The following is a 25,000-nucleotide window of genomic DNA, read 5'->3' as shown; positions in this document are numbered from 1 at the left end:
ACAAAACACATACATATGTTAACATTAATCCGTTTCCCGTTACAGGGGTTGGCTTCCAAGAAATGAAAGGACTATGTTCACTGGCGCATTCACTCTTAAACTGCCTTCGACGCAGACTTGCTCTCTGTATGTTGGAGATCCTTTCCAGTGCCTCTTACACTCCATCTATCTATCTTATAAATATATATATATATATATATATATATATATATATATATATATATTATATATATATATATATATATATATATATGTATATATGTATATATATATATATATATATATGTATGTATATATAATGTTATATATACATATATATGTATATATATATGTATATATATATATATATATATATATATATATATTATATAAAAACTAGGATAGAGACCATAAAAGTAATAATGACATAATATTACTATGTATTGTATACCAGGGCAGATGTTTGATAAGATTTCAGATCTGAAAGCTGTAGTATTTGCTATGGAAATTTGGGAAAGACCTGCATGTGCTTTGTGTCCACCTAGAAATAAGATTGAATGTTAAGTTACAAGGTATAAAAGATTTTGTGGATATATGTTGTATAGGGGGATCTATTGCAGACTTTTACATTTACATACTTTTGGACCTTGTGGTTATAAAGTATTTTTTTAAAGATTTGATCTAGAAGTTATCTGTATGATTTACAAAAATGTTTGTAAAATTCGCTAAGTTTGTTAAAAAAAAATTTTAATTATGCCTCTCTCTGGATGCACCATCGTAACAAATAAAAAAGTTTGGTTGGTGTCAATTAATTAAAATATTAATGAAAACATAATAACATAGAAACATCGAGCTCTATATTCTTTTATTTCATTATCTGTTTCATAACCTATATAGAACAGGGTTATGGAAATAAATATTAGAATAATTTATAGGAAGCTAGAACTGACATTTTCCCTGTGACGCTGATGTAAGCAGTTTTAAGCAGGAACTCCATAACCGCTTGAAGGAGCAGTTACTTGAGGAACTCCGTAGGTGTTCGAGAGGGAGATGTCTGAGGCAGCTCCTACTAGGGCATCGTCAGGCACTTTGCCGATGTCAGCGTTGAGGCTGACGAACTGCTGGGATGCGGCGCAGTCCACGTTGAACCACCAGTCGCAGACGAAGTACTGCTGGTTGCAGATGGTGCCGTTGGGGCAGAGGAAGGAGTCCTGTCGGCCGTCGAACTGGCAGATGTGGAAGACCTGGCAGCCGGCTTCGTCAGCGGTGTCAGCGTAGTACCCTGAGAACTCCTGGTCGGCGCAGACGAAGCCGGTGTCTGGGACTGAAGCCAGGATTGGGTAATCTTCCCCAGGGACGCCTCCTCCTGGGATGTTAGCGGCCAAGGCGACGTTGGGGTCTTCTTCGGCTTGAGCGACGGCGCCGTTGAGGGTGGGGGAGGTCGTAACCTACCTGAGGGTGGGCTGCGCCCAGAATAGCTGGAAGGAGAGAGAGGTGTTGAAAGGTTAAAATGTATTTTAGGCTGTGATTCTGTTTATTTGTGTTCACAGACTACCAGCTCATATCGATGAGATTTTGTATAAAAACTTGCACTAAACAGTGAAATAAAATATATGGCTTTTAATTTTATTTGTATTTTAATTTTATATATATATATATATTTATATATATATATATATATATATATATATATATATATATATATATATATATATATATATATACATACTGTGATATATACAATTTTTTTCCACTGATGGTGTGCCGAAAGATCTCGACCATTGGTAAAGAACAAATGGACTTTGAAGAGTCCGAATGTTTGGCAGTCATAAAAGACAAAAGGGAATATTAATTATGAATTAATTAGTGATCATTTCCTTTGGACCGCAGTTATGTGGCTTTTTCATAATAATCATAGCTTACTTTCTCCCTTTTCGAAGCCCAAGAACGAAAACAATGATATTAACTATTTCATAAATAAATTATATCCTCTAGGAAATTTTTCTTATATAAAGACACAGACTATTTAAATTGATATTTACAAAACAGAACGATCCACTTTTCCATATCCTACCGAGAGCAAGAATGACAACAACAGACTTGACCACCATCGTTGCAGAAGCGACAGAATCAGGCGGTGGGAAGATTGCAGGTCTTTCAAGAATGCACTTCGAGCTTGGTCTGCACTGCCCAGGATTCCTTCTGCCTCTTGAATACCACTGGAGATGGGCATGAGGGTCAGCCAAGGCCGCTCTGATGTCCGAGGGAGAGTAGGGCAGAGGAAGGTTAATGGAATTTTAAAAGGTCATGTCTTAAGATCATGCTCCTGACTGTATGCAATTGGGGTGATGTGATTTATCCCGAGGCGTTTTAGCTAATTTGTTTTCATCGTAAGTGTTAAAGGAAGTTGTTTGGAATAACATATATCTAATTATATATCTGTTGTTTTAATGTTTTGCTTCTGACTGCTAAAGGCTTAGAGGTTTATCTACCTTTCATTATTTTTTTTTTTTTACAGTTAGTCAAGATATTCTATATAACTTGAACTTCGCTGTTTTCCTGTTTACATTCCTCTTTGAGAGAGTTCTATATTCTCGTAAATATTTAATCCTTTGATACATTATTCAGGAATGATGAAAGATCGTGGTGTGATTTTTTTTATGATATTTTTCTGTGTGTAAGCTGCCTATGCCGACTTGTGATAACTACTCTTGTATTCCTCAAGTGCTATAACTAAATATAAAGTCTTAATATAAATGATTGGTTGGGAATATAGCCTTTTGTTGGAGATCACCCTTATTTATGTTGCTCTACATAAGTGTGTAGTGCACAGTGTATTAGAATGAGTAGGGTGTACTTGTACAATGTATGAGAATGAAGATAGTGTATTTCTAAGAAAAATCTTTACACATTTGCTTAAGAGATGTTACATGTCTGTGGTTAAGACGTGACCCTATGGAAATGTCTAGTATCAAATCTACAGTTTATGAATTCATTAAGGAAAATATGGAATCAACAGTTTATGACTATATTAAGGAAAACTTGCGTCAAGTGCAACAAATACTTCCGTATTTCCTTCTGTGGTTGTAAATCATTGTACAAATTTCATTATGTTTAGGAAATTATCCGTTTCTATCGAGGTTATTCACTTGAATAGGTCAGACCTTTTTCTGATACTTTGTTTTTGTTATTTTTAGTTTTCTGTAAAAGAAAACTATTGTGCCGACTTTGTGTGTCCGTCTGCAGTTTATTCTGTCCGCACTCAATCAAAAACAACAACTTTTTTCTGTCCGCCCTCAGATCTGAAAAACTACAGAGGCTAGAGGACTGCAAATTTGAGAGGTTGATCATCCACCCTCCAGTCATCAAACTTACCAAATTGCATTCCTCTAGCCTCAGTAGTTTTTATTTGATCTAAGGTTAAATATAGCCATAATCGTGCATCTGGCAATGATATAGGAGAGGCCACCACCGGGCTGTGGTTAAAGATTCATGAGGCGCGGCTCATACAGCATTATACCGTGACCACTGTAGTATAGATTTATTTTCGGTGGCCTTGATTATACGCTATACAGAAAACTCGATTGCGCTGAAGAAACTTCGGCGTATTTTTTACTTGTTGGATAATGGGTTTAGCATTTGGCATTTTCATTTTCCTAGATACTCGTAATAGTTGACAGAAAATTTAATTTTACTTAAATTAAGAATACTTTATAATCAGTTGGAGATATCTGGATGAAGACAGAGTTCTCTCCTGGCTTCACAATCAATATTTCATGATTTTTTTTTTTTTTTTTCAAGATTTCACCTGTGGTTAGACAATCAATTTGAAACCTTAAGATAGTACGTGAGAGTCATGTGTTCACAGTGGCTAAAAAATATTATTAATTATTTGAAGGTATGCTTTTTTTAGACACTAACTATACTGCTGTTAAAACATAACCTCATACATTTTGGTCTAATATTTAATTTCAGAGAGTTGAAGGAAATTATACGAGTCATTTAACTGAATGTTTTTATTAGCAAGTCTGTATAAAATAAATATCTGATATACATATTGGTATATATTACCATTTCTGATTTTAAAAAAAATTAAATATGGTTTAGAATTCAAATGGTACTTGGTATGTTACAAAGTTCAAGCTGGAACTGCGTAACTGCCCGAAGGAGCAGCTGTTTGTTGTGGAGCTCCGTACAAGTTCGAGGGGGAGACATTAGAGGCAGCTTCGTCAGTAGGAACTTTGCCGATCTCAGCGTTGAGTCCGACGAACTGCTGGGAGGCGGCGCAGTCCACGTTGAACCACCAGTCGCAGACGAAGTACTGCTGGTTGAAGATGGTGCCGTTGGGGCAGAGGAAGGAGTCCTGGTGGCCGTCGAACTGGCAGATGTGGAAGACCTGGCAGCCGGCTTCGTCAGCAGTGTCAGCGTAGTACCCTGGGAACTCCTGTTCGGCGCAGACGAAGCCGGTGTCTGGGACTGAAGCCAGGATTGGGTAATCTTCTCCAGGGACGCCTCCGCCAGGGATGTTAGCAGCCAAGGCGGCGATGGGGTCTTCTTCAGCTCCGGCTGCCCCTTCGGCAGGTGCGCCGTAGGAGTAGCCAGGTGCAGTTGGTGGCGTTGGGAGGTCGTAACCCGCCTGAGGGTGGGCTGTGCTGAGAATAGCTGAAAAGGAAGTCATTGTTAAGTTTTCGTAATGTGGTTTCTGTCAGTGAGAGTGTCTGATGTAGATGTCTGCATTCTTAGGATCTATTAAAATATGTAAATCAGATAAAAGTAAACGTAATGTTTTTAGTTATATAATGATGGTGTAATAATTATATAAAATCCTTTTGAATCAACCTGCCTTGTACAAAAGGCCATTATTTTTACCAACAATAATTTGGGTGCTTTCAACAATTGTAACCTAAATTTGTAGGTGATTTATATATATTGCTTTATATTTTAAGTTTAGTAGTTCATATATTTCGGCTTAATATAAAGAAAGTGTAATAACTTGTTGAATGATAAATTTTCATAACTCGCTGCGATCACCTCATGTCACTGAATATGAATGAATCAATAATCATTTCAGAGGGAAAATAAATAATTCCCTTAGTTGTTTATCATTACAAATTCATTATACATTATAATCATCTCTTGGAACAATATGAATCGATCATCAGTTAATTTCAGAAAATAAATAGTTCCCTTCGTTATTTATCATTCAAATACATTATACATTATAATAATCTCTTGGGACAATATGATTCGATCATTGATTAATTTCAGAGGAAAAATAAATTATTCACTTCTTTCATTTTTGATGATTACAAAACCCATTTCGAAAAACTTACCCAAACCAAGAATAGCGAGAAACTTGGCGATCATCTTGACAGATTCGGCTGAACGAAACGAAGTGAAATGCAGGCTGAAGCAGCAGGTGTTTGGAGAACGAGCTCTTAGCGTGAACTGTGATGCTCTGGACACCTTTTAGCCTCTTTATATACTTCTTAATGGCCCGCGATGGTCAGCTGGGTCATCCAAGGCCACCACAGCACAGTCCAGTACTCTAGTCCAGCCGTGGTGATTGGAAAGGGCAAGCGAGGTCAGGAGATTTGATGGGACTTTTCACGTCTGCGATCTTTTGTTTATTATTGTGGCCATTTTGTGGTAATTTTTTGTGGGTATTTTGACTCTTTCCGCTGAGACCTTTTTGGTTTTTGTAAATGTTGTTATTTCTGAGATCTTGAAGAAAATTTCAATTACTATCAGTGTCTTCGTTCCAGATGTGAACTACATTCTGTTTGTTTTTATGTACTTTCAGATTGCTTCCAGTAACCTTTTTCCAGAAGATCTGGACGACTACATTTTATGTATTTTTAAGTATTTTCAAATTACCTTTCCAGTGCCTTCTTTCCAGATCTGAACTACATTTTCTTTATTTTTATGTATTTTCAAATTACTTCCAGTATCCTTTTTCCAGAAGATCTGGACGACTGCATTTTGTTATTTTTAATAATTTTCAGCTTTATTGACAGTGTTTTACTTCTTCATTTCATCTTTGTTCTCTCTTGTTCATTTTGGCAATTGAAATAATTTACGAATCTCAAGTTTTTTTTTTAAATAGGTGGAACTACCTACTTTGCGCATATAGTAATTTAGTCATGCATTCACGTTTGTGCTGTCAGGATAATTGTTTGGAATTCTCTTCCTGATTTTGTTTTCCTGAATTATTACAGTCCTATATCCTTTTAAGAGGTATATCTATCTCTTTTTTGGATTTCCATGTATCTTATAAACCCTTATGAAAATATACATTCTTCCTTAATAAGAATTTAATTATAATAAAGTCTAGATTTAATGTGTCATATGAGTATCTATGGTTTGTTTATATTTTTAAAAAGTACCTCCCTGTATCACTATGTTTCCCACATTTATTTGTAAAATACTTTAAGAGTATGTATGAATTTGGATTCAGACTTAGTTTCTCCTCAGCTATAATCTTTTGTATATCAGTGTTTACCTTTAAAAGGTTCCTGATATGCATTCGGATGCAAATATTCTGGGTTTCCAGAAAGTGGAAGAAACTGCTGATGGCATTTCAGTATGCTTAGAGAATGCTGTTGGCATTTCAACACCTCCTGCTAATACCTTAAAAAGATTAAGAGAGAGAGAGAGAGAGAGAGAGAGAGAGAGAGAGAGAGAGAGAGAGAGAGAGAGAGAGAGAGAGAGAGAGAGAGAATTTTGGACTTCCAGGCAGAGGGAAAAGCAATGCTGGTGGCGTATCAGGATGCTTAGAAAATCTTCTAACAGTTTAACACCTCTTAGCAATACCGTAGAGAGAGACAGAGAAAAGGAGGCTAATGCCTATATAAATAACCCCTATAAAGAGGCAATTTTCCAGGGATACACAGAGCATAGGAACTGGAACAGAATTGAAATACTGGAAGTAGAAGTAGAAGAATAGTAATTTCCACGTCGGGGACTGCCATCATTACTAAGTCCAAGATACAAATGTCTCGACGTATGGAATGCTCTTATGAATAAGTCAGTTTACATAATGGTCGTATGTGAGGTGTGTTTGTAGAGGTCATTATAACATACTAATGACATCAGGTGACTTTGGCTTCAACTGTTCTTCCACCTATATAATTGCTTGATGCTATTTCTTTGAATGTAATTGTCTTAAATCTTTATCAGGGGACATTTGCTTGCCTGGTTAGTTTTACTACTTTCAATTTGTTTTTAAATGGAAAAGCGTTTTGTTTATCTCTCTATTTAATGAAATGTTTATTTTATTTACCCAAAACCTTGCTTGCACTCACTGGTTCTGAAACATTCAAAGATTGGTAATGTGTTCTCAGATGCCTCAGAACTTTTGTTGTGAAAGTGATTTGCAATTTGATTTAGAATCCTGTAATTTAACAACTGTCTTCTCGTGTTCGAAAGGAAAATTCCCTCTAGGTGTGATTTTAGTAAATCATTTATTTATTCACTTGTATATTTGTATTATTCAGGTGTGGAAACAGTAATTTGAATTAAACTTCCACCGAACATGATGTCCTCTTATGGTAAAAAGTCAGAGATGACATGTTTTATTAAATAATTTCTCTCTCTCTCTCTCTCTCTCTCTCTCTCTCTCTCTCTCTCTCTCTCTCTCTCTCTCTCTCTATTCTCTCTCTCTCCATATATATATATATATATATATATATATATATATATATATATATATATATATATAAATATATAAATATATATATATTCATATATATATATATATATATATATATATATATATATATATAATGTGTTTGTGTGTGTATGTGTATATAAATAATATAAATTATATATATATATATACATATATTCAAGTATATATATATAACATATATACATACATATATATATACATATACATATATATACAGTATATATATATATATATATATATATATATATATATATATATATATATATATTATATATTTACTTTCCATTTTCATCAATTGAGCTGTGGTTTTAGTATGAGCCGAAATATATGGACACCTTGTTCATTTTGTATGTGTGTGTTTGTGCATTACACAAACTCACATACACATATTAACAGTAATCCGTTTCCTGTTACAGGGGTTGGCTTCCAAGAAATGAAAGGACTGTGTTCACTAGCGCAATCACTCTTAAACTGCGTTCAACGCAGACTTGCTCTCTGTATGTTGGAGATCCTTTCCAGTGCCTTTTACACTCCATCTTTCCATCCATTTCTAGGTCTTCCCTCCTCTTTCCCCAAATATATAAAAATATATATATATATATATATATATATATATATATATATATATATATATATATATATATATATATATATATATATATATATATATGTGTATATATATATATATATATATATATATTTAAATATATATACTATATATATATATATATATATATATATATATATATATATATATATATATATATATATATATGTATTAGCTAGGTGGCAGGGACCGTAAGATTAATAATGACATAATGTGACTATGCATCGTATACCAGGGCAGATGTTTCATAGGATTTCAGATCTGGAAGCTGTAGTATTTGCTATGGAAATTTCGGAAAGAGTTGCATGTGATTTGTATACACCTAGAAATAAGATTGAATGTTAAGTTACAAGGTATAAAAGATGTTGTGGATATATGTTGTATAGGGGGATCTGTTGCAGACTTTTACACTTACATACTTTTGGACCTTGTAGTAAAAAAGTATTTTTTTTAAGTTTTGAGCTTGAAGTTATCTGTATGATTTAGAAAAATGTTTGTAAAATTCACTAAGTTCGCTAAAAAAAAATTAAATAATGCCTTTAGATGCAACGTCGTAAAACAAAAAAAAATGTTAGATTGGTGCCAGTTAATTTAAAAATTAATGAAAACATAATAAAACAGAAACATCGACCTTTATATCCCTTTATTTCATTATCTGTTTCATAGCCTATATAGAACAGGGTTATGGAAATAAATAATAGAATAATTTATGGGAAGCTAAAACTGACATTTTCCCTGTGACGCTGATGTAAGCAGTTTTAAGCAGGAACTCCATAACCGCTTGAAGGAGCAGTTACTTGAGGAACTCCGTAGGTGTTCGAGAGGGAGATGTCTGAGGCAGCTCCTACTAGGGCATCGTCAGGCACTTTGCCGATGTCAGCGTTGAGGCTGACGAACTGCTGGGAGGCGGCGCAGTCGACGTTGAACCACCAGTCGCAGACGAAGTACTGCTGGTTGAAGATGGTGCCGTTGGGGCAAAGGAAGGAGTCCTGACGGTCGTCGAACTGGCAGATGTGGAAGACCTGGCAGCCGGCTTCGTCAGCGGTGTCAGCGTAGTACCCTGGGAAGTCTTGATCCGCGCAGACGAAGCCGGTGTCTGGAACTGAGGCCAGGATTGGGTAATCTTCTCCAGGGACGCCTCCGCCGGGGATGTTGGCGGCCAAGGCGGCGATGGGGTCTTCGTCGGCTTCAGAGGCGGCGCCGTTGAGGGTGGACGCAGCTGCTTCTAGTTCAGGAGCGCCGTAGGAGTAACCTGGTGTTGGGGATGGCTCTGGGAGGTCGTAACCCACCTGAGGGTGGGCTGCGCCCAGAATAGCTGGAAGGAGAGAGAGGTGTTGAAAGGTTAAAATGTATTTTGGGCTGTGTCTGTTTATTTGTGTTCAAAGACTACCGGCTCATATCGATAAGTTTTTGTATAAGAACTTTCACTAAATAAACGTATAAAATACTGTAAATAGCTTTTAATTTTATTTATATGTTTGAATATAAACATATATAAATGTGTGTAATATATTGTGTGTGTATACATATATATATATATATATATATATATATATATATATATATATATATATATATATATATATATATATATATATATATATATATATATATATACTGTGATATATGCATGTACTGCGTATAGAATTTTTCACTGATGGTTTGCCGAAAAATCTCAACCATTTGTAAAGAAAAAATGGACTTTGAAGAGTCCGAATGTTTGGCAGTCATAACAGACAAAACGGAATATTAATTATTAATTAATTAGTGATCATTTCCGTTGGACTGCAGTTACTGTATAGGGCTTTTCGTAATAATCGTAGCTTGCTTTCTCCCTTTTCGAAGCCCAAGAACGAAAACTATATTAACTCTTCCATAAATAAATGATATCCTCTAGAAAATTTCTTATATAATGACACAGACTATTTAAATTGATATTTACAAAACAGAACGATCCACTTTTCCATATCCTACCGAGAGCAAGAATGGCAACAACAGACTTGACCACCATCGTTGTAGAAGCGAGAGAATCAGGCGGTGGGAAGATTGCAGGTCTTTCAAGAATGCACTTCGAGCTTGGTCTGCAATGCCCAGGATTCCTTCTGCTTCTTAAATACCACTGGAGATGGGCATGAGGGTCAGCCAAGGCCGCTCTGATGTCCGAAAGAGAGTAGGGCAGAGGAAGGTTAATGCAAAATTTAAAAGGTCATGTCTCAAGATGATGCTCCTCACGGTATGCAATTGGGGTGATCTTATTTATCCCGAGGCGTTTTAGCTAATTTGTTTTCAACGTAAGTGTTAAAGGAAGTTCTTTGGAAGAACACATAACTAATTAAATGACTGATTTACTGTTGTTTTAATGTTTTGCTTTTGAATCCTATAAGCTTAGACGTTTATTTATCTTTCTTTTTTTTTTTTTACATTTTGTCAAGATATTCTATATAAATTGACCTTCACGGTTTTCCTGTTTACATTCCTTTTTTGAGAGTTTACTTAGAAGTTCTGTATTCTCGTAAATATTTAATCCTTTGATACATTATTCAGGAATGATGAAAGATTGTGGTGTGATTTTTTTTTCTGTGTGTAAGCTGCCTATGCCAACTTATGATGCTACTGCATTCCTCTAGTGTCATAACTAAATATAAAGTCATAATATAAATGAGTAGCTAGGAAAATAGCCTTTTGTTGAGGATCACCCCCATTTATGTTGCTCTACATAAATGTGTGATGCGCAGTGTATTGGAATGAAGAGGGTGTACTTGAACAGTGTATGAGAGAGTGTATTTCTGAGAAAAATCAGTACACCATTTGCTTAAGAGAGTTACATGTTCATGGTTATAACGTGTACGCTATGGAAATGTCTGTGATCAAATCTGGTTTATGAATTCATTAAGAAAAATATGAAATCAACAGTTTATGACTATATTAAGGAAAACTTGCATCAAGTGCAACAAATACTTCGTATTTCCTTCTACCGTTGCAAATGATTGTACAAATTTCAGTATGTTTAGGAAATTATTCGCTTCAATAGGTCAGACCTTTTTTCTGATACTTTGTTTTTGTTATTTTTTTAGTTTTCTGTAAAATAAAACTATTGTGCCGTCTTTGTCTGTCCATCCGCATTTTATTCTTTCCGCACCAAATCAAAAAACAACAACAACTTTTTTCTGTCCGCCCTCAAATCTAAAAAACTATAAAGGCTAGAGGGCTGAAAATTGTTATGTTGATCATCCACCCTCCAATCATGAAACATATCAAATTGGAGCCCTCTAACCTCAGTAGTTTTTATTTTATTTAGGGTTAAATTTGGCAATACTCGTGCTTCTGGTAGCGATATAGGATAGGCCACCACCGGGCCGTGGTTAAAGTTTCATGGGCTGCGGTTCATACAGCAGTATATTAACACCACCGAAAGATAGATCTATTTTCGGTGGCCTTGATTATACGCTCTAGTGGCTGTACAGAAAACTCGACTGCGCCGAAGAAAGTTCGGCGCATTTTTTACCTGTTTATTATTGTAATCCATTTTTAAATCGACTATTATTTTCAAATACATTATTTAATAGGGTAGGGTCAGGAGCCCTTCGCATGAAAAGGACTCCTCTTCTCCTCTCATTTTCAGTGCCTGAATAAAAGTAGAATTAAAATTAATCAATCTTCTTTTCTCTGTGGATTGGCTTCAGCGCCGTCGTAAGGTTACGACTTTTTTGCTCTACACATATTACTTTAAACCTTGTATTCTTGGACTCCTTCATTGTAAGCCTTCTCCAGTCTCCTTTTTTTCACGTATCAGATTTCACAAATCCGACACCTATTGTGCGGAAGTTACACATTTTTTCAAGAACCAGTCAGCTCTGTATACTTTTATACCCTTCACATTCAGAATTTTGAATTCTCTACCTTCTTCGGTGTTTACGGGATTATTTAACCTTATCATCGCTTAAAATTGTCCTTTAACATACCTTTTTGAGGTGGCTGGGGGATTTTCGACAGTGTTGCCGGTCTCGGCGTCTGTGCCTGAAAAAAAACATCTTGTTCTTATTCTTAAATATTAATCATTCCTACGCTTATCTTTTATCTTTTTTCACTCTTTTACCCTTGACAAATGTTGAGGAGCGTGAAATGTGTAATGAAATTTGATAACTGATTCAAGAAAATAGAAAGTATTTACCAATACATTCTTATTCTTAGTGAATGGACGATTGCCGAGTGGATATTGTGTTTGCATATGCTTTGCATATTTGCATTGCTTTGCTTATATACTTTGACTGGAAAGCAGCTCCAATGAGCTGCAACGAGAGACCTATTGCAACTCTCTCTCTCTCTCTCTCTCTCTCTATCTATCTTTCTCTGTCAAAATGCAGATACGGTTAGCTTTGTCATTACTTAGCACAGGCGTACGCGGAACCGTTACCAGTTAATTTTATTGTTAAACAACTAATTGACTCCTAGAAAAAGTCATCATTTTATCCTGAAAACCTTAAATTGGTACCCAATTTTTATTATTATTTATATGCGTATTTATGCTTATCTGTTGTTGTTGTTGTTGTAGTTGGAAATCATGATATTACCGTAAACTTCATCGTAGCATTTTATTCCCATTAACAAACCTTGTTATTTTGAGCTTGATGTTCGTACCATATTTACTGATTTACACCACGAAAAGAGTCTCCAGCTTCAAAGTCAGACCCCCTCCCTTCCCCTTCCTTTTTTTTTCATTTATCAGTCATTGCAGAGACTCCCTTTGTTGTGTATAAACTGTTTTCAGATTTCACAAACCCCTACTTCAGATACACAGCAATCATCATCAGACTTGACTGCCCTTAGATAATCTGCGTCGACTTTCCTCCAGACATTTCCGAGATAGTCCCACTGATATTATGTAGGTTAGGAATTCGTGCGTCCGATGTTTTCGCTTTCACTCTTCCTTTGGTGTTCTAGAACTTTATTTGTTATTCTTTACGGAAGGGTCTAACATTTCTTCGTGAAGTAGTCAGCTAAACTGTTTTTGGGTAAGGCAAGAAGCTAGATTCTTGCCGTAATTAACTGGTTTGATTCCATTTGCATTTGGAAAAAAGATGCATTAATTTTTTGTCCCTCTTAAGATTATTCAAAGTGGTCGTAGAGAGCCTTTGTAATTAATGCACCATTGTGAGTTTTCATAAGATATATAGCATAATAACTCCGTATTTTATATGTATTTATTTATAAACTCCTTACTTTTTATATATGTATTTATCAGCTCATTTTTTATTTGGATTTTTTCTTTTTTTTTTTGGCGTGGATTAGGGAGGTTGCTTTTCATCATTCCAATCGTCTGTTTCTGTCGAAAATAAAAACCGTAGGATTTTGTTTGCATTCCAGTTGCAGCATTGATTTGTACACGGGATGTTGTGAAGTCTTTAGCTCATTCACAAAACGAGATACATTCCACTTTATAGTAAAATAAGATAAGGGCTGAACGTGTAAAGACGAGGAATTGTAATGTATCAAAATAGGACAGGTTCAAATGTAGATTGTTATGAATCTTTTAGGGTAAATTATGTCAGGATTATACAGACAGACGAAGATGCTCTTGACATTCTTATTTTTCAGCAGATCAGGGTAGAACAGATAGACTCAGATTTTCTTGAGTCTTAACGTGAATCAGATTAGGATTGGACAAATACAGAGATAGTTTTCCGTGATTGGGCAGACATAGATACGAAATGTCTCTTAAGGAATCTTAAGTCATGATAGCATTGCCTATTAGAATCAAGGAAGTGAAGGTAATAATATACATTTACTTGATTACTTTTATTAGCTGGGGTGTATAAATTAAATGCCTGATATACATACTAGTATATATTACCATTTCTGATTTGAGAAAATAAATATTTAATAGTCGAGAAGTCTAGTGGCACTAGAAATGTTACAAGGTTCAAGCAGGAACTCCGTAGCCGCTTGAAGGAGCAGTTACCTGCTGAGGGGCACCGTAAGTATTAGAGAGGGAGATGTCGGAGGCAACTCCTTCTATGGCATCGTCAGGCACTTTGCCGATGTCAGCGTTGAGGCTGACGAACTGCTGGGAGGCGGCGCAGTCGACGTTGAACCACCAGTCGCAGACGAAGTACTGCTGGTTGAAGATGGTGCCGTTGGGGCAGAGGAAGGAGTCCTGACGGTCGTCGAACTGGCAGATGTGGAAGACCTGGCAGCCGGCTTCGTCAGCAGTGTCAGCGTAGTACCCTGGGAACTCCTGGTCTGCGCAGACGAAGCCTGTGTCTGGGACTGAAGCTAGGATTGGGTAATCTTCCCCAGGGACACCTCCACCGGGGATGTTTGCGGCCAAGGCGGCGATGGGGTCTTCTTCGGCTTCAGCAGCGGCGCCGTTGAGGGTGGACGCAGCTGCTTCTAGTTCAGGAGCGCCGTAGGAGTAACCTGGTGCTGGGGATGACTCTGGGAGGTCGTAACCCACCTGAGGGTGGGCTGCGCCCAGAATAGCTGGAAGGAGAGAGAGGTGTTGAAAGGTTGAAGTGTATTTTGGGTTGTGAGCGTGTTTGTCCTATAAAACTACTTGCTCACATTGATAGGTTTTGTGTAAGAAGTTGAGCTAAATAAAGCAAGAAAATTAAAATAGCTTTCAATAACATATATATATATATATATATATATATATATATATATATATATATATATATATATATATATATATATATATATATATATATATATATATATATATATATATATATATATATATATATATATATATATATATATATATATATAATATGTGTTGTACATATATAAATTTTTTTTTGATCTATATGATCTCATTTTTACAGAACACATTAGAATTATGTAAATAAATAGTGATCATTTCGCGTAGTTACCCTAATTTTATGTTCTCCCTTTTTGAAGTCCAAGAACCAAAACAATAATATTTACTCTCCCATAAAGCAAAGATATCCTCTAGAAAATTTTTTATATAATCGCACAAAACTATTTAAATTGACATATACAAAGCAGAACGATCCACTATTCCATATCCTACCGAGAGCAAGAATGACAACAGACGTGACCACCATCGTTGCAAAAGCGACAGAATCAGGCTAGGGGAAGATTGCAGGTCTTTCAAGAATGCACTTCGAGCTTGGTCTGCAATGCCCAGGATTCCTTCTGCCTCTTAAATACCACTGGAGATGGGCATGAGGGTCAGCCAAGGACGCTCTGATGTCCGAAAGAGAGTAGGGCAGGGGAAGGTTAATGAAAAATGATTGAAGTTCGTGTCTTAAGATGATGCTCCTCACTGTATGCAATTGGGGTAATATGATTTATCCCTAGGCGTTTTAGCTAATTTGTTTTCATCGTAAGTGTTAAAGGAAGTTGTTTAGAGAATAATAATAATATATATATATATATATATATATATATATATATATATATATATATATATATATATATATATATATATATATATATATATATATATATATATATATATATATATATGTATATGTATACTATATATTTATTTTTGATTGTTATTTTAATGTTTTGCTTTTGAATGCTATTGTAAATGCTGTGTTCATGTTGTTGGTTTGTTATATTCATCCTTTTGAGAGAGTTGGATTACAGTTCATCATTTTTAGACATATTTAATCCCTGGTACACTGGTCTTGCATTCAGGTATATATGCTTGAAATATTAGCTACAAACCATTTCTTTTAATATTTCACAAGTAATCTTCACGCTTGTTTTTGTAGGACCTTGACGATTTCCATTTTGTTTTCATTGCTGTTGTTATTCCATTCAAAAATCGAAAATTGTTTAATTACATGTTATTTGACAGGATAGAGTCAGAAGCTTCTCTTTTAAAAAATAAAGGCTCTTTCTTTCAATGCCGGGATAAAATAATATTTAGATTTCAACAATCAATCTTCTTATCCCAATGGATTCCGCTTCAATTCGTTGGTCAGATTGCAACCTTCATGTTTTACAGATGTTACTTTAGACTTTGCACTCATGTACTCCTTCATTGTAAGCCTCCTCCACTGTCTTCCTTTTTTCCACGCATCAGGCTTCACAAATCCGGCACGAATTATGTGGAAGTTACAGTTTTTTCAAGTGCAGTCATTCAACCTATCCTTGAGGTGCCGGGCAGATTTTCGGCATTTTTCCCATCTCGGTCTCTAAAAAAATTAAAAAATCTACAATCATGTTCTTATATTTTATTAATAATTCGAACTCTCCTTCCCCTCAGCCCCCCTCTCCTCTGCCCTCGACGAATCTCGAGGTAGCACAAAATACGTAATGAAATATAGCTACTGATCCAAGACAATAGAAAGCATTTATCAATACAGTCTTTTTCTTAATGAATGAACGATTGTCCAGTGGGTATTAAGTTTGCATACGCTTTGCATATTTGCATTGCTCTGCTCATATAAAGACTGTGGAGAAACAAGTCCATTCAGCTGCAACTCTCTCTCTCTCTCTCTCTCTCTCTCTCTCTCTCTCTCTGTCAAAATGTAAATAGGGTTAGCTTTGTCATTATTCACAGCACAGGTGTACGGGGAGGTTACCTGTTCATATTAGTATACGATGAAAGGGGTAGACTGACTCGTAGGAAAAAGCTTATTCTTCATTTGAGCCGCAGATTTCGAAATTGGCATCGTATTTTTAAATACTATTTATATACGTATTTATGCATCTCTACGTTACGTTGTTGTAGTTGAACATCATGATTCCAGAATACTTCATCGTAGTATTTCATTCCCATAAACAGACTTTGTTGCTTTGAGCATGGTGTTCGCAACGTATATACTGATTTACATCACGAAATAATCTCCAGCTTCAAACTCAGACCCCTCCCTCCCAACTATTTTAGTTTTCTGTAAAAGAAAACTACTGAGCTGGCTGTTTGTCTGTCCGTCCGCCCTTTATTCTGTCCGCACTTTTTCTGTCCGCCGTCAGAGCTTAAAAACTACGGAGGCCATAGGGCTGCAAATTGGTATGTTGATCATCCACCTTTCAATCATCAAACATACCAAATTGCAGCCCTCTAGCCTCAGTAGTTTTTATTTGATTTAATGTTCAAGTTAGCCATGATCGTGTGCGTCTGGCAGCGCTGTAAGTGCTCACAACACGGGCCACCACCAGGCCGTGGCTGAGAGTTTCATGGGCCGTGGTTAAGAGTTTTATAAAGCATTATATGCTGTACAAAAACTCGGTTGCGCGCAAGAAACTTCAGCATATTTTTTACTTGTTTATATTTATCAGTCATTACAGAGTCTCGGTTTTATTGTGTATGGAGGAGTTTTCAGATTTCACAAATCCCTACTTCTGGCACACAGCAATTATCATCAGACTAGACTGCCCCAAAGATAATTTGTGCCTACTTTCCTCCAGATATTTGGAAAGAGAATCCCGCAAATGTTATGTGGATGGTATTCGAGTGCCAGATGTTTAATATCTTTCAGTCTTCCCTTGGTGTTGTAGAATCTTTTTTTTTTTATTCTGTGTGTAAGGTCAAACACTACACTGGTTTCACTCTCTTTTTGTATTTGGAAAAAGATAAAGTATTTGTTTGTCACTCCCAAGATTATTCCATGAAAAAAGCAAAGCGGTCCTAGAGAACCTTTGTAATTCATATGCCATTACTATTTTATTTATTTATTTGTTTGTTTTTCTTTTGGGTGGATTGGGCAGCTTCCTTTTCTTTTGTCGGTTTGTCTGTTTTTAACAAGATTGAAAAGTATAGGATTTTAATTCGCATTCCAGTTTAATTATTGATTTGTACACGGGATGTTGTGAAACCTCTAGAGCATTCATTTTATGGTAAAACAGATGAGGACTGACTTATAAATACGAAGAATCTTTATCGTATTTATCGAAATTGGTCAGGTTCAGACGCAGATTGTCATTAATCTTTTATGGTAAATTACACCAGGAAAATACAGACAGACGAAGATACTCTTGAAAATCATTTTTTGCAGCAGATCAGGGTAAAACATAAAGACTGAGATTTTCTTGAGTCTTAACGTGAATCAGATTAGGATTGGACAAATACAGACGTAGATTTCCACGATTGGAAAGTCACGATAGCACTTGCCTGTTAGAATCAAGGAATTGAAGGAAATGTCATTCATTTACCTGCTTATTTTTATTAGCTGGGGTATATAATTTAAATGCCTGATATACAGTACATACTAGTATATATTACCATTTCTGATTTGAGAAAATAAATATTTAATAGTTGAGAAGTCTAGTGGCACTTGAAATGTTACAAGGTTCAAGCAGGAACTCCGTAGCTGCTTGAAGGAGCAGCTACCTGCTGAGGGGCACCGTAAGTATTAGAGAGGGAGATGTCTGAGGCAGCTCCTTCTAGGGCATCGTCAGGCACTTTGCCGATGTCAGCGTTGAGGCTGACGAACTGCTGGGAGGCGGCACAGTCAACGTTGAACCACCAGTCGCAGACGAAGTACTGCTGGTTGAAGATGGTGCCGTTGGGGCAGAGGAAGGAGTCCTGGCGGCCGTCGAACTGGCAGATGTGGAAGACCTGGCAGCCGGCTTCGTCAGCGGTGTCAGCGTAGTACCCTGGGAACTCCTGGTCTGCGCAGACGAAGCCGGTGTCTGGGACTGAAGCCAGGATTGGGTAGTCTTGCCCAGGGACGCCTCCTCCGGGGATGTTAGCGGCTAAATCAGCGATAGGGTCACCGCTGCCTCCTGCCACAACTCCGTTGAGGGTGGAAGCAGCACCTGGAGGTCAGGAGCACCGTAGGAGTACCCAGGGGCAGCCGATGGGGCTGAGATGTCGTAGCCTACTTGGGGATGGGCTGACCCTAGAGCGGCTGAAAAGAGAGGAAGCATTAATTAAATTATTATTGTTGTAGACCAAGCCTTGATTAATAGAAAAACCTGTATTTCAGTTTGTTTTTATATTTTTATATCAGTTTGAGCCTACTGTACATGTGGAAAAGATTGAATGTTTCTGTAAAACATTTCTTCCATCGTACCAAAAAATGTTTTGATGAATTAAGTTTTCATGTGAAGTAGAGTTATTTACCCAATATTTTCCCCTCGTATAATAAACAAAATTATCTTCGGTTGTTCCTTGGTCGTTTCATTTATATATAAAATCTCCTAAGGTACTTTTATCTAAAATTATTGTAGCTTTAACACAAACTATACCTTTAGAGTTTAATAGCTGTTTTGTTAATATTTGTTCTACATTTTATTAGCTATCAAAAAAAAAAAAAAACATTACCACATACCCAACGCAAGAAGAAGCATAGTCTTAACCAACGCCATCTCTTGAGAGAACACGGAAAGATTTTCACCCGTCTCGGAAAGGTGTATAAACTGCAGTGATACTAAGAACTCTTTATCTCCGGTATATATACATAGGGGGTCACCTCGCGTCGAGGTCAGCCAAGGTCACTGACGGCGGTGCAGACAAACGAGAGCGAATTGGGAAAAGGTCATGGAAGACCCGAGATGAGATTTGGGTGCCCGCAAGGCCCGTAGTAACATCTTCCAGGAAGTTGATTAAAGGTAATGGAATTCCTGTGTTCCTTAATTGGTTCTCTCTTCCTTCAAGGATTAGTGTATTTATTTATTTACATCTCACAGTTGGAGTTTACTTCCGAAAATTTGCTGCCTTTTCTTTTTTCCAAATGGTCCTACATTATATTTTATAGTACTCTCTCACTTCTGAAAGGTCGTGAAAATGTAAGTTCATTTTAAATTTCTAGTGTATCCGTACAGTGAAATGACTGTCGTTTTTCATTATAGAGATACAGTGAAAGACGACGGTCATGTAAGAACGGTGTCGAGACGTCAATCCCACCTCTAAGGACGTTATGCACCGTCCTGGAGTTCGGGCAAAGGCACCTTCATTCTTCGTATACTTCTGTAGTGGCCAGGTTTTGTATCTATGCAACATATAGTTATATACAAAAATTATCTTTGGTTACACGTTGCATTTAAGTAATAATAATAATAATAATAATAATAATAATAATAATAATAATAATAATAATAATAATAATAATAATATTAATAATATATTCGGCTATTGAAAGATCATATACTTAGCTTCAAAGTGAATAGAGACGACCTGTTTGTCTTACTGTAAAACTTCCAGACAGTTAAACATTTGATAAGTACAAGAATAATAAGCAAAATTCGTTAAGTACTGTATACGTGTATTTTCGCATTAATCAGATCTCTTGATTCATTTAAAGTAACTCCGATTAGCGTAACTTTGCTTTTACCTTCGTATATTAATTTTTATTGGTTTTTCAAATGGTATTGGGGTCTTACTATAACCATCTCCTCGTGTACCAGGCTACAAGTATCTGTACACCATCGGTTTACTGTACAAGGCAGGGGAGTAACCTATTCTGTTTCTGTTCCTTTATTAGAGATATTGCATTATGCTACCTATTCTTTAACCACTTCAGAATAACAGCAATGAAATATTCAAGAAGGCTCTTGTACACGATATCGGTGTGTGTGACCCGTGTTTTTTAGATAAAGAGTTAAAGTGTATAGTTTCAAGTTTTCATAAATTGTGTTACCCTAAATATTTTATAGAAAATTTTCTCTCAGTTGTCACTCAAGGGGAAAGACCTGAACAGCCGTCATTTCAGAAAGCACTTTCACTCCCTTTCAACAAGGAACTTAAAGATATTTCTCAAAAATTAGATATTGAAAAACACGGGTACAATATTGTATTATAGTACCCTAACACAGTTGGGAGAAAAATTATAAAAAACAACCCTGTAAAAATGTCTGAAGATATTGATGTTTATACTATTGGTTGCTTGGATTGTGATTCTTGCCATATCGGTAAAAGTAAGTGGTCGTTCGTTTGGTAAACGCAAAAATGAGTATATTTCAGCATGTAAATTGGGGAATAATTATAATTCTATAGCTGGACACGCCTGGGAAAAGGATCATAGAATAAATTTTCAAAACGGTCAAGTTGTGTGTAAATGCTTGGACAGATCCACCCGAAGATGTATTGAAGGCGCCCTCAGTTCGTTAAACAATACCATAGATGGAAACTTGGTCATTGTTGAAAATAATATAAGAAACTTGTAACTATGCTGGTATTCGTAATTTTAGAAATATACCTAGCCAGTTGAATTCTTCCCTAAATCAAAGTCAAAATTTAGAACATAATCACCTCGTTAGCTCTTCAGCGAAAGACTCCAGGTTTCTTCCGCCAAGAAGGTCTCGAAGAATTGTAGAATAGACAAGGGCCCAACAAACTGATTAAATAGTTTTACTTTCTGTAATGTTTGTTTGATTTGTATGGTTTCTTGCTTTATTTTGTTTCTTCAGTTGTTTATTATACTGCATTTTAGTGATCAAGTCCACAGCAGATGGACGAAAGCTATAAGCTCTGTACATATGTATTTTTAATATACAATGTTCTGTAACACGAATTTCATTGTGGACTCTACCAAACACACACACACACACACACACACACACACACACACACACACATATATATATATATATATATATATATATATATATATATATATATATATATATATATATATATATATATATTTATATTTATATATAAGAATACAGGAAAATGACAGGCAGAAGATGCGTGAATAAACACGCAAAGGCGCCTGGTACTGAATTTCTGCCTGTCATTTTCCTGTGGTATTCGCTTATATACTGAAGTCACGTGCATCTACTGAGATTTTTTAAGCATGTTTATATATATATATATATATATATATATATATATATATATATGTGTGTGTGTGTGTATATGTGTGTATAAATATGTATGTATATATATATATATATGTATGTATGTATATTGCCAGTGACCTCTTGTTTAGATTTGCTGGACAGCCAACCCTAGTAAGAGAAACGACTTCACGTTAAAAACAAATACATAATGAATATTAAACATTCCCACTAAGCATTCCAGTAGACGTTTAGTCACAGTCTGTCTGTCTGCAAGATGCATATCTCTACTACGGAGTTGAGTTGGCGAAAGTGGAGACGGAATTTGTATTCATACGACCGTGTGAATTGTTGCTCTCATTTGCATTCGTGTTCTTATCTCCTGGCTAATGCAGTCGTTTGAGAGACTTCAGGTTAGATGAGGTCTGACGTTTATGTTCTTGTGTGTTGCATATGCATTTGTTTCATGAAGGTGTGTTTTATATGGATATGTAAATGAATTTATATATATATATATATATATATATATATATATATATATATATATATATGTGTGTGTGTGTGTGTGTGTGTATGTATGTATGTATATACATATATATATATATATATATATATATATATATATATATATATATATATATTTTATATATATATATATATATATATATATATTTAATATATATATAATGTGTGTGTATATATATATACTTTATATATATATATATATATATATATATATATATATATATATATATATATATATATGTGTGTGTGTGTGTGTGTGTTTGTTTGTACATCAAGTAAATATAAAGGGATATATCAAGTTCAGCAATTTCTCACGGGGGTGTTTTGATGTAAACGAGTTCTTTCACAACCCGTTGCTTGTCAAAAGATATATAATATAATAAGACATCTCTTGAAAGCTTTCAAAGCCTCGCGCATTGTTCATTCCTGTATCTTTGAGCAACTGACGTTTCCCAAAGGAGAACTTTGCGCCATTAAAATGTAACTGTTAACGGTAATGTTCATCCAGAATTGTTTTTCCTCGCTTGGCCAGACAACAAACGATTCTTGTGAGATCATTTTGTTCTTTCCCTCTCGCAACTTGACGTAGGAAATGATGAAATAATCTGTCAGGACTTGAAATCCGAATTGGGGAGGCGGGGGGGCCATGACTGGAAAAGGAGTGCATCAGTCAGCTTTAGGTAGTGTCACACGGGAATGAATGTTTTTTATTTTGGCATCGTTTAAAATGTATAAATTTTACAAAAATTTTAAATGTTTAAAATGTATAAATTTTACTTATGATATTTAATTTTATATATATTGCTTTATATATACGTATTACTTGCAGTATGCCTCGTTTCTTGTAAAAGATACATAATTGTATATATATATGTGTATATATAAATATATATATGTATATATGTATATATCTATATATTTTATATATATATATATATATATATATATATATATATATATATATATATATATATGTATGTGTGTGTGTGTGTGTGTATATGTATGTGTGTGTATTGGAGAGAGGAGTCGAAGACGACCTGGAAAATGCTGGATAGGTAAATTCAGCTTGCTACGTTAATATCAGTAGGCAAATATAATAATGCAAAAGGTATAGATGAATGGCTCTGTCCGTTGAGAGCTCAGTGCTGCTGATGATCTTTCTGTGTATGGTATATGGAAGAACAAAATAGGGTACTTTGTATTTGATTCTATACCGGCATGCCGTCCACCTGTTGACCCAGCTGTCAGTGAGCGCCAACGTAAGCAGTTAGTCAAAGAAATAGTGGATGAGGCCATCAACTTCATCCCTGCAAGAAGAATTTGAAATAGAATTAAAGAACTGTGTTGTTAGGCTCCTCAAGACCTGTCTTAGAATGCTGTGCCGTCAGTCTTGCTCAGTGAATTCTTGGGGTAGTTCTAGTGTGAGATTCTGGAAGTATTAGTGTGGTCCAAGAGCAGAAATTCTTTTGATGCCCTATTGGGAAATAAGCAGGTCAGAAGCAAAGCATTTGCTTTGTTTTTAGGCTGTAATTTAAAGATTTATTATTATTATTATTATTATTATTATTATTATTATTATTATTATTATTATTATTATTGAAGAAATCCAGTGGTGTATATATGTAAATATATATTAAAATATATTGTTATACAAACCATTATTATTATTATTATTATTATTATTATTATGCTCTGACGCCAGCCGTTATGTTTATATCATAATTCTTAAATGTTGTTCAGTTCCCCCCCAAAATTAGCCATTAAACATTAATTACACTTTTGATTACCTAACAGTGAATGAAAGTGCCCAAAGTAAATTAGTTACCTCGCCCGTGTCATTGAAGTATAATGTTTAAGTTTTACATCATGTCGTTCATTGCTTATAGATTAAATGACAGTAAAAATCCTTTCGCGTTATTAACAATTGTTCTGTGATGAAGTACATCCACAAAAGTGAGTATGCATCATTATTTTGCTCATACATGCCCCCTGAGTTTTCAAACAAAAAACTAATCTCATTAGATATATCCTAAGGGCAATAAATGTCTGCTAGATTCCCCCCCGCCCCCCAGAAAAAAAGGAGGAAGGGGGTAACTCCATGGAAATCGAATGTATGAATCTATTCCACGGATGAAACCCGGCCAGCCATGGACTGATTAGCAACTAGAGGCCCATGGCACTGTGGTCCCATTACGTGTAATAGTCCTGCTCAAGATGAGGTCACTCTTTCACTATTTCAGTGCTTGATTTGATATCATTCTTTGACCATCTTGGTGTTTAATATCAAGTTATTCTTTGACCATGCCGGTTCTTGATTTGAAGTCATTCCTTGACCACGTCAGTGCTTAATTGTAGGTCATTATTTGACCACCCAAGTGCCTAATTTGAGGTCATTCTTTGACCAGTTAATGCTTAATTTGAGGTCAGTCTTTGACCACGCAAGTGCTTAATATGAGGTAATTTTTTCACCACTCAATGCTTAATTTAAGGTCATTCTT

At 35.6% G+C, this 25,000-nt stretch overlaps 3 protein-coding genes, 1 long non-coding RNA gene and 2 pseudogenes across 4 annotated transcripts in view; 1 reads left to right on the top strand and 5 right to left on the bottom strand.

Moving 5' to 3' along the window:
• Nucleotides 1-25,000, top strand: part of LOC136845884 (uncharacterized) — a 315,993-nt gene that overhangs the window by 107,624 nt on the left and 183,369 nt on the right. The window lies entirely within an intron of this gene.
• LOC136845635 (uncharacterized) lies at nt 895-2,212 on the bottom strand (annotated as a pseudogene).
• LOC136845596 (uncharacterized) lies at nt 3,981-5,427 on the bottom strand. Its single transcript, XM_067115758.1, has 2 exons — nt 5,313-5,427; nt 3,981-4,641 (listed from the first exon to the last, which is right to left on the bottom strand). Exons 1-2 carry the CDS (start codon nt 5,344-5,346, stop codon nt 4,118-4,120), a joined length of 558 nt encoding a protein of 185 aa, XP_066971859.1. The 5' UTR covers nt 5,347-5,427; the 3' UTR covers nt 3,981-4,117.
• LOC136845595 (uncharacterized) lies at nt 8,903-10,390 on the bottom strand. Its single transcript, XM_067115757.1, has 2 exons — nt 10,251-10,390; nt 8,903-9,591 (listed from the first exon to the last, which is right to left on the bottom strand). The coding sequence occupies exons 1-2, from the start codon at nt 10,285-10,287 to the stop codon at nt 9,035-9,037; spliced, it is 594 nt and encodes a 197-aa protein (XP_066971858.1). The 5' UTR covers nt 10,288-10,390; the 3' UTR covers nt 8,903-9,034.
• LOC136845594 (uncharacterized) lies at nt 14,068-15,412 on the bottom strand. The gene is made up of 2 exons (XM_067115756.1): nt 15,310-15,412; nt 14,068-14,756 (listed from the first exon to the last, which is right to left on the bottom strand). Exons 1-2 carry the CDS (start codon nt 15,341-15,343, stop codon nt 14,197-14,199), a joined length of 594 nt encoding a protein of 197 aa, XP_066971857.1. The 5' UTR covers nt 15,344-15,412; the 3' UTR covers nt 14,068-14,196.
• Nucleotides 18,514-23,807, bottom strand: LOC136845633 (uncharacterized; annotated as a pseudogene).

Source organism: Macrobrachium rosenbergii, chromosome 14 (genome assembly GCF_040412425.1).
Source record: "Macrobrachium rosenbergii isolate ZJJX-2024 chromosome 14, ASM4041242v1, whole genome shotgun sequence".
Classification (NCBI taxonomy): domain Eukaryota; kingdom Metazoa; phylum Arthropoda; class Malacostraca; order Decapoda; family Palaemonidae; genus Macrobrachium; species Macrobrachium rosenbergii.
This window is presented reverse-complemented; position numbering and strand designations above follow the sequence as displayed.